Source organism: Thunnus maccoyii, chromosome 2 (assembly GCF_910596095.1).
Source record: "Thunnus maccoyii chromosome 2, fThuMac1.1, whole genome shotgun sequence".
Taxonomy (NCBI): Eukaryota; Metazoa; Chordata; class Actinopteri; order Scombriformes; family Scombridae; genus Thunnus; species Thunnus maccoyii.
In genome coordinates this window covers 26,108,220-26,118,885 of record NC_056534.1, presented here as the reverse complement: position 1 = coordinate 26,118,885, position 10,666 = coordinate 26,108,220, and the positions used below count along the sequence as shown (strand labels likewise).

General features: G+C 38.6%; 1 protein-coding gene across 2 annotated transcripts; it reads right to left on the bottom strand.

Annotated features, from left to right (window-relative positions):
* Window positions 1–1,604: 1,604 nt before the first annotated feature.
* On the bottom strand, window positions 1,605–10,597 carry trim25 (tripartite motif containing 25). Of its 2 annotated transcripts, none has more exons than XM_042395538.1 (10): window positions 10,410–10,597; window positions 9,483–10,092; window positions 8,253–8,348; window positions 7,385–7,618; window positions 6,513–6,681; window positions 6,208–6,258; window positions 6,004–6,114; window positions 5,590–5,724; window positions 5,347–5,406; window positions 1,605–5,251 (listed from the first exon to the last, which is right to left on the bottom strand). In XM_042395538.1, the coding sequence occupies exons 2-10, from the start codon at window positions 10,080–10,082 to the stop codon at window positions 4,719–4,721; spliced, it is 1,989 nt and encodes a 662-aa protein (XP_042251472.1). In that variant the 5' UTR covers window positions 10,083–10,092; window positions 10,410–10,597; the 3' UTR covers window positions 1,605–4,718. The 2 variants fall into 2 exon arrangements, with proteins under 2 accessions (XP_042251472.1, XP_042251462.1); XM_042395528.1 differs by having other exon boundaries at window positions 9,483–10,089; window positions 10,396–10,596.
* Between the last annotated feature and the right edge of the window lie 69 nt (window positions 10,598–10,666).

Here is a 10,666-nt window from a genome sequence, read left to right as displayed (position 1 = left end):
GTCTGTGTGTGTACTTGTATGGCTATCCTTCTGAGAACCAATTTGAGTTTTATACAAGGAAAGTGAGGACATTTCTGACACCTTCAAAGGGCTGTTTGAAGGTTCAGACTTGGTTTTAGGGTCAAGGTTAGAAATGGGTTTAGGTTCATTTTAGGGTAAGGGTTGGAGTTAGGCATTAAGTTGTGATGGTTAAGGTTATGGGCAGGGGAATGCATTATATCAATGAATGGCCTCATTACCTACGTGTGTGTGTACCAGGTATTTCCCGTGTTGTGGGGACTTAAATCTGTTTACAGTTGGGACTTTCTTCCCTTTTCCCTTTTTCATCTAACTAGTAGAACAATGTTATGTTCCCTGGATTCATGTTATTGATAGCAACACTAGCACCATTTTCACAGCATACTGAGTCACTGTTGCTCCTTTACTACAAGTTCATGGCTCTTTAACATTTGATGGCAGTGTGTTATTGAGGGTTAAAAAGCTCAGACTATAGGTCTGTCACACACTGCGTGACCTTATCAATTCTGATACAATTTTAAGGCACATCTGCCAGCCAATTTTAAATGCAGTTAAATGGCCGTGTTATTAAGTTATAGCATGATACTGCAAACCAAAGACACACAAACACACAGTGGTCTGCAGAGGGACCAGACAAAACAATCATTTCGGGGGGAATTTTCAGCTTTCTTTAATCGGTAGAAGAAATCAAGTATGCCCCTACACTTCCAATAGAAAACAGAATTAAAATGTTTCCAAGAAGTCAAACTATAAATAATAAAAAATAATAAAAAATATCTGTAAGCTGAGTCCAATGAAAAATGAAAAATCAGTATTAAAAAAATCAAAAGAATCTGAATTCAGATTTTGAAAGAAATGAAAAATGTGTGTAACTACTAAATGCACTTCTTATAAATACAACAGTAAATATTAAAAATTAGAAAGCAAAGGAAATCACTTGAATCAATCATATAAATATAATACATAAGTTGTTTCAAAATACAATGTTTATATACCAAATGTTATTTCTTTTGTATTATTTTTTATATTTAACAAAAACTCTCCTGTACATTTCTGAATAGATAATGCAACCTCAATAACTTAAGGAGGGCTAAATTACAGTGTGTTACAGCCTGTGTTGTATGCTGCATAATAAATAAACACAATAATCAGAAATCTTGCAGCATGTCCACATTGCCACTAACAAGGCTGGACGGGGACCAGTTAATATCTGCGTAGTGTTTCTACTTGTGAAATATGCAGCTGAAAAGTGATGAGAATGACTCAGTCAGAAAATAACACTAATTAAAGTTAAAAAAAGTTAATAAATAAAGTTAATTTTGACTTCCAAATGATCATTAGAATACAAGAACACTGATAGTTTAGAGAAGTATGATTGTCACCCGCTTAAGTCAAACTAAAAAGATCAATATTGATTTCATCTCTGTGTTTTTAGACCTTTATCTACACTGGACACACAGAGATGAGAAATGATATTGATGTTGTTATCTGTGGCAAATGAATATATTTCTCAAAATGTAAGGACTGCTCCTTAAACCACTTGTGGCTTCTTCACAATACAAATAGAAAGGCACAAGAAGCATGTCTGAGAGAGAGACACATTTATTGACAATCATTGGTTAAATTGTAATACAAAGTTATTTTGATTAAACTAAATCTAGTAGAGAAATAACCATTTCAATTGTTAAGACAGACAGATAAAAAGCTCATACTTAATCTAAGAAGCTCCTGCTGGGAACACACTAAAATCACCACAGATATGGCATAATATACCTATCGCCAAAGCTGTTTCACGACACTGAGCAGTAAGCACAGGACAATTGAACAATGAAGCATTACTAAAAGGTTGATTTGATGTTAATTTACTGTTACTGTGCAGGAACACTTGAAAATATCTGCAAAGAACAATGAACTACATCCATTTGAAGATCAGCAATGGACAACAAATCAAATAAAATCAACAAAATGATTTGCAGGCCACTGGAGACTGCAGGTTGGTCTATAGGATACATTTTACAAGCCAAAAACAGAAGCCATTAGCAAAAAAAAGTCAAATGTTGCATGAAATCAACTAAATTTTTCATTGGTTCTGGTAAGCACAGATACCTCTCTTATGTTATTTAAGGTTGGTAGTAAGAGTAAACCAGTGTCAACACACTATCAGGACTTGGACACTCATCATGGTATTGGAAAGCTCTTAGTTGTCTCAAAAAGATATGTATCTCAAACCAAAATTCTCCATTGTAATGATAAGCAATGGCATATAGTGAAAACAGCAGATTTCACCATACAGGTTCAGACTTTATCTGCAGTGATGGACAGACCTTCAGATACTGGAATGTACTGTAACCTAAAAATGAAGGTCTGTAATAGTTTATCATTTTAGTACAGCAGTCATCATGTCTGAACCTGTACCAGCTTATCAAGTAAACCACTGTGGACAATGGTGTTTCCTGAACCTCTTCAGTATCTTAGTTCTTTTTGTCAAAAAGAACAAAGAGAAACGTGTTGAAACAGCACTGCAATAATTTCATTGAAATGTGCTGTATGTTGGTAGATCTAGAGAATAGATCTCAACTGCTTCACACCCATACAGTAACATTTCACACCTTTTAGCACCTGCAAGACGAGTCTGCTCTGACTGCACGTGATCAGCTGACTGACCACTTCATCACCTGATGGACTGCAGTGGTGTCACATAAGGAAATGAGCCACTGAGGCTAATGTCACCAGTGTTTTTCAGCAAACACATGTCACAGGTGGGGATAAACTTTGTAGTATACCACAAATAATTTACCCCTGTGAAACTATACATCTTACTACCTTCTTTTCGCTTTACAAGAAACCAACAGAGCATTCTGATGGCTTGTTGTTCTAATGTGCCTACTATAGATTTACAATTGCAATAGCAATGTAATTCTAAAAAAAAAGAGAGACTGACAGACCTTGATAAGAACACAGTCTATATGACTTCTGCTCTCATCAGCTGAACCAGTCACGGAGTTTAGGAGATGACCTTATAGGGCTGGGTGATCCGAACAACATGTACACTTGGTAAAAACATTTCCATAACATGAAACTGAGAAACTGTCATACAATACCCGAAGGATACATTGCTTTCTAAATTGAACAGCCTATCGCATGACAGAAACAAAGCTATTTATAACCAATCATATGGCAGTCCTTCAGAAACAGACTATTTCCTAATAAAATGCACAACAGGGTTGTTTGAGTTGAGCTAAATACACCACATGCTACTGCTCTGGTTTCAAAACTCCAATAGATAGATGGATGATGAGCACTGCTTCAGATGAAAGAGTGTCAGCAAAGAAAGTGACAGCTCAACCATCACAAAGACCTTACTTGTGGATTTATATATAGACTTTTAAACGTAGGGGAATCTTTGAGGTTGCCAGAAATGATTCATATCGTGACATATATTGATATCAACTGATATGAAAACACATATTCCGTATCATCCAGCCCTATAATCCTAATAGCCACACTCTTACATGCAGAAATCATATTGAAACACTGTACTGACATGTGCCTGACAGTAAAGGGATTAATTCACTTCTTTACCCACACACATTCATAACCATCATACAGTGTATAATAAATACTCTGCATGGTAAATAAAAGGGACACACAAGTACATACATACTGTATAGTAAGTATGCATTGTGTTTTATGTATATACAGTTAAAAAGGAGGAGGAAGTAGATCAAATCTCTGAAAATTTAAAACAACACAAGAAAAACCAGCTGCTGCTCCTCATTACTCCACCCTGTCTGGGTATCTGCCTTCAGGTGACTAATTGACAGGAGATCTTTTTTAGTTGTAATATATTATATGGTTATGGTTGTATGGTTACTTGATGTATTGTATCTGTTATTGTATCAATAAAATTTATTGGGAGAAAAAGGACAACTTATCTTTTATCCTGCTCATGTTTTTCCATCAAACAGCATTTTCTTTTCATTCCTTCTGCATGTTAGATAAAAGAAATTGTGATGGCAAATTTTTATCTTGTTTTTAAATATTTTTAAAAAGTGATTGGAATGCATAAGTGTGTCACTGTCACCTGATATGCAGTTTATATACTTGAAAACACACTGTATATTGCTTGCCTGTGTTGAAAGAAACCTGCAAGAACAGGAGCTGTGTCAGCTTCATGTTTGTGGCCACACAGCCACAAATTCAGCTGATGTAAATCACAGCAAGCATAGCTAATGACATTAACTATGACATGCTATGTCAAAGTTAATAACATGCTTATCATTTGTGACGCTCCAGGCTGACTGAGGACTAATATTCTCAGGCCAGGCAGGCATAACCACCACCTACTATTCCTTCATTTTCTTATTTTTAAAAGAGACCTAAAGGTAGGGTACTTTGAAAAAAATATTATTATTATTATTGTACAGTTGCAACTGTACAGGCAATATTGGTTTTCCACTTTTAATGAAGAAAACATTGACAAAACTGTTGGTTGGGTAGTGCAGCCGGTCAGCCTCATGATGTGAAAAATTACATTTTCTTAGCCAATGTACTCGAAACATTAGCAAAGAACTGTTTTATATTATTAAAGTTCGTAATAAGAACAAAAGATTGACTGTGTGTGTGTGTGTGTGTGTGTGTGTGTGTGTGTGTGTGTGTGTGTGTGTACGTGCATATGCAACTGTATGTGCATGTGATCCTCATCCCTGCAGCTTGCACAAAGAAATGGACGAGCCACTGGAGAAAATCCAGAAAGCTGGATACACAGCTTCAGCAAAGGGGAACACAAAGGAGTGGAAGGGATATGCCCTGTCTGCCACGTTATAAAACGTAGCAGTGCCCTCCTCACAATCCAACAGCACACCGACGCGTTTAGGATTGGAATTGACCAGCACGGTCTCACTGCTGTTATACCAAGCTGACAGCTTGACGTTAAACCATTCCACACACCAGGACTGGGTGTTGCGGCCCAGTCGACTGGTGGGACCTTTGCGGTCAATGCTACCGTACGCCAGGCCTATGCCAATGAAGTTGTTGCTGCTCAGTCGGACTTCCCAGTAGTGGCGCCCTCTAGAGAAACCCTTGGAGGCGAGCACCTGGGAGCAGACAGCGAAGCGTTCAGGGCAGTCGGGGTAGTTTGCATGCTCATCTGACACAGAGGCCTTAGTGAAGCCCTCAGTCAGTGTGATGCGTTTGTGGGCTGTCTTTGAATCCAAAGTGAGCACTGTGGCATCTGGGACAGAGAAAACAAGGCCATTCAAATAACAACTTCTGTTTCTCTTATCATATTAGGGGGAAGATACCAACCACATTTACAAATGCACTTACATTTCAGAAGTTCACTTCTTTTTTCAGCAGATGTAATGTCTAGGGGACTGTCCAACGTTTCTACAACAGAGGAAGACAAAAAAGTCATTCATCATCAAGGTCAGGGATAACAGATGAAAGCAAAAAAAAGCCGTCTCCCGTCATGTGACGTGTTTGTTGTAAAAATATCATATTGCCTTGATGTCTCCACTAATGCAGAGGTTGCTTTGCATCCTGTTATGTATTCAGTCTAGATGTTGTCACCTGGTTTATCTTTGGGCTCAGCTGCAAGTGGATGGCCTCCAGGTTTGTCAAAAGTACCAAACACCAACAGGTTGTCCACCGAACGGTTTTGATTCTTATTTCCCATATTGCCTTCTGTGGGCTTTTTGGGTTGTTCTGATTAAAAAGAAAAAAATATGTTTGTTTTGTGACAATAGCGAACCTTCTGAAGAGCTGTTGATAAGTATTATTATTTATACTTTATTATTTATTATACTTCTCAGTATAACACAAATCATTTCAATAGCACCAAAACTACAGACTCAAAACAGATTATTAAGTTGCAGCTAAACCTCTCTACAGCAGTTTTAAAAACTGAACATTATAATCTTAATAAAGGTATGATTTATTAGTTTCAACTCTGTGTACCTAACAAACTAGCAACTTTTTTCTTACTTTTTTCCTTTTCTTCCTTCTTTTTCTTCTTTGGACCTACTTTGGGCTGAGAAGCTTGACCTGGACTGTGGGGGCTGGGGAGTTTGGGATGCCCTAGTGGCCATTTTGGCTCTGAAATAGGAACAGGCAAAAAAGAAGCATTTTCACCTAGTCAATTATCATGTCACATATCATAAAGCATACGTGTTGCACAGATGAACGTACCAGACTCCTGGTGAATTCCAGGGCTCAAAGAGGCAGATTCTGCTCTTTCATCTGAGAACAAGCCAGAGAGTGTCATTACAATCATATTTTTATCCACATGAATTACCAATTTGAGGAATACTTTGAAATTTATATTTTGATTTGATTTATGTTTACACCAATTCCTACATCACACCAACTCACCAGATGCAACAATGTCAGTGTTAATTTCTTCAACAAAATTGGATACAACTGGATTCACTATACTTTCAAAATATGTCTCCAAATGCAAAGTCTCCCACTGAAAAGTGTACCTACAAATTCACCTGTTTTCATTATTGGTAGTCTGGCCTCAACAGGCTGTTTAAAGATCTCGCTCAGATGTTCCTTCAGGGCAGCGGCAAATGCATGTGTTGCTATCACCTTCTTGGAGTCCAGGTTGATTCGAGGGGTGTAAGGGTCAAAGGTTACGACTTGGGGCAGGTCAAGTGAAGTCTGGGAGGACAGGAACACAATGTAGTTTTCTTTGGTGGAACAAGGTTGTATTTAAACTGTTAATAAAAATATACTATTTTCTATACATGGGTCAAATATGAGGTAAAAACAGTAGTAGTAACAAATCTCGCCTATTCCTGTGCATCATTATAGTCATCCTGTCTCATGTACTTACTAAATGAATATGTTAAAGCAGCCTTTTAAAAAAATGATCTGGATCTGTTTTATTTCTAAACTTGAACATACCCCTCTCTTACATGTGTGGTCTTACTGTGAATTCAGAGATTAAATAAAATTGAATCCTTGACATGAATTTACGGTGGATTAAACACATACAAAAGCAATAGCACAAAAATTAAGAACATGTAGTCCAAATCCAAAAATGCTACAAATTGTGAAACACTTATAAAAGTGAAAACACAAACACTATGAGAACTGCAGGTTCTTAAAGGACCATACTAGTGTTTTTGCACGTTTTATGGCCCAATGGTGCCTGACCTTTTGGGAGATTTGGGCCTGGGCCTAGGCACATGTTATGTAAGAGGCAGGCTGGCAAACAAAAATAGGATCAAAGTGTGCAGTTGTTTTGTTTGTGATTTGGGGCAGTCGGGCAAATCATGAACAAATGTAGTTCAAACCACAAACACAAATCATCTGAACTCTTATTTCTACTTACACTTTTAGATAATCACATTCGTCTCACCTTTAGGAAGGCCATGGTTTGGGACTGACCCAGCAGCCTGTGGATATCTTCTTTCGCTTTGCTCATGCTATCAATGTTGTCACTGAACTTCTTCATAAGAACTTTGAGTTTGGTCTGACCAGTCTCAACCTCTCGCTCCACCGCATTCATCGCATCACGTTCCTCTCGGGCCAAGATGTCCCGGATCTGCTGATACTCAACTGCCAAAGCTTTCTTCCTGTTGGTCGCCGAGTCCTAATGGAAAAAATAGATCAGTATGTTATGAGACAGGTAACTACAGGGCTTTGCACAAAATAAAAGAAATGCCTCAAAATATAACATCCCCGCAGTAAAATACCAGTTTTATGAAGTTGTTTTCTTTACACATTTAATCAAATGACCACTAAACATGTGACATTTTGTGTTGAACAACAACTTATAGTATGTGTCAGCTATAAAGGGCTGAGTATTGTTTCCATGTCTTTTAGATTTTGCAAGATTTTGAGGCAGCATAAGGCAACTTTGAAATACATATAGCCAGGTGTTTGCTTAACAAAATGACCTAAAAAATGACCATTGAGTTGAATAAACACCTCTGACAGCTGGACGAATACTGACTATCAGCTATACAATAACTCTGTTGAGCTGTATTACTTTGATAGTCTGGTCACTGTAATGTATTGTAAGTTGTTTCCATTTAGTTCATATTCCATAAACTATAAAAACATTAACTTAATGTAATTTCCAACAAATAGCCATGTAACCTCGATGTTATACAATAGATGGCAAATGAAGAGGAATCACTGAAGTATTCAAGCTTTTTGTCTTTCAAGCCACTTATTGGTATTTATGTGGATTACAGTAAATGTCAACACAAATGCTTGGTTACCTTTAGTGAGTTCTGCATGTCCCTCATCTGAAATATAACAGTTTTATTCTTCGTAATCTTCCCGTCCATCAAGTTTAGCTTGCTTCTCAGGTCGAACTGCAAACAGAGAAACATGGTATAATTCAGTTCATTAAAACAGAGACACACAGTTCAGAGAGAATCATCGTCCATTTTGCCCAGAGCCCTGTCTTACAAAGAGATTATTGGGTTAATTTGTTTTTCAGTTTCAGAACATGGGGGTTCACTTTTAAAGGGACTACATCACCAGGCTGTTACACTCAGCATCACCACTCCAGGCTCATATTAACTTCTTAAAATTACACTCTTTCTTGAAAAATCTTAAACATCCTTTTCCAAAACAAAACATAATCAATTTTTGATTATGTTTTGTTGTTGTTTAAATAAGAAAGGCAAAAGAAAAAAATTATTTGTTTTAACAGAGACGGTATTCTGGTGAAGAAAATAGAGTTGTAATTAAAAATGATCATAGCAAAGTATCCTACTTAGCTGGATCTCAGTGTGAAAAGTTCCAATGAAAACTTTTCACAGCTTGTTCTATGGATTGTCTATAATATCACATGCTCAGTAAGTTCTGTTAGATCCTCCAGAATATCCTCTATAAAAGATTGTACCATACCATTTTGTCGCACTGCATTTGGGCAGTCAGCTTTTTCTGTGAAAGCCACAACTCGGTGCAATGCCCTACCTGATGATATGACGAACTGTAGTTCCATCAATACATTCAAGACCAGACTGAAACATGTACTAAAGACCAAACACCTGTGTGACCATTGAGTCACACAGCTGATCACAATTGACATTGTGGGTGTATGTGATGTGCTGTGTGTAGCTTTGTATTTTGTATTTTGTATGATGTGTTCTGTTTGGGGTTTTTTTGTTTTGTTTTATTTTGTTTTTTGGTTGTTTTGTTTGCTTTTTACTGTTTGTTGTTGTGCTGTTGTATGTTTTTTGTCGGGGACTACATATGCAAATTAGCTTCAAGCTAACTCTGGTGCAGTGCATCTTTAATGTTTCAAATTATACACTGTCCCATTCAATAAATAAATAAATAAATGTCAAATGTAAACTTTCAATGCTGTGAGTACTTCAAACAAGATTCCACTCACCTCCATATTAAACATCTGATACATCTCTATGTGGAGCACTTTTTTCTTATTTTGAGTGAACTAGCCTTTTAATCTTCTCGGGTGACAACTGACACACACACACCTCTTTCAGGTTCCTCCGCTCCTCAGCAGATATGTAGGCGCATCCATTGTGGACTGGGAGGCAGAGGCTGCAGATCAGGCGGTCGTGTTGGGTGCAGTAGAGCTCCATCAGCTTGTGGTGGTCGGGGCAGATGCGCTCCATCAGGTCGCCGACAGGCGCACTCAACTGGTGGACACGGAAAATGGGATTTTCCCGGTGCGGCCGCAGGTGCTCGTCACAGAAAGAGGCCATGCAGGTGAGGCAGGTCTGGGACGCTTTTGCCTCCATACATGTATCACAGCGGATGACATCCTCTTTCTCGGCTTTGGCCCCCTCCTCTCCGGACAGACCGGCCTCGTTCTTGCCCGACCGGACTCTGAAGGTCTCCACGACCGTGCTGAGGACCGTGTTTTTCTTCAGCTCCGGTTTGGTGGCGAAGTGGGTCCGACACTGAGGACAGCTGTAGGTGTCCTTCCAGGTGGCGAGGAGGCAGTCCTGACAGAAGTTGTGTCCGCAGGGGATGGTTACCGGACTGTCAAAGGTGCTCAGACAGATACTGCAGGTCAGCTCTTCCTCCAGACTCATCAGGGAAAACGAAGTCTCGTCCATGGATTCGGCCATGATGAGGCTGCATGGAGAAACGAAACTTAACTTGTGAAGTACATGAAAACGAAAGTACAGACCGAGTTCCGCATACAAGACGTATTTAAACTTAATATAGACGGTTTTCTTCTAGCTTAGCATATTTAGTCAGCGAAATTGCAGGGTTAGGCAACACAGATCTTATAAGATTTAAACTAACGCATCTTAAAATGAGGAACATTCAGCGCGACGCCGAGTTTGACATTCAAATTGTCATTCATATTCATATTTCACATTCATATTTGGAGAGTACAAAGCCTGTAATATATTTAAGCAAAATCTCCCACAATACCTCGAGTCGCCGGGTGTACAGTTAATGGAGGATAACTCAGTCCAAGTCGATTATCTTCTGTATGAAGCTGTATGAAGCTTTATAGCTTCTTACAGTCTGCAGTGTCCCGATATCCAGTGACTTGTGCGGATTACAGGCAGAGTCCTCCCTCTCTGGCTCTTTCCGCATACACACGCACACGCGCACAGACACACACACACACACACACACACACACACACACACACACACACACACACACACACACACAGTCGTACTGTCCAAACAAATGC

Excerpts from the sequence above, each read along its gene's own strand:
- trim25 (XM_042395538.1), bottom strand. The coding sequence starts at position 10,082 with ATGGCCGAATCCATGGACGAGACTTCGTTTTCCCTGATGAGTCTGGAG. Across the intron at positions 7,619-8,252 it reads ACATGCAGAACTCACTAAAG|GACTCGGCGACCAACAGGAA; the intron begins GTAACCAAGCAT and ends TTTTTCCATTAG. Across the intron at positions 6,259-6,512 it reads ACTACCAATAATGAAAACAG|ATGAAAGAGCAGAATCTGCC; the intron begins GTGAATTTGTAG and ends GCTTGTTCTCAG.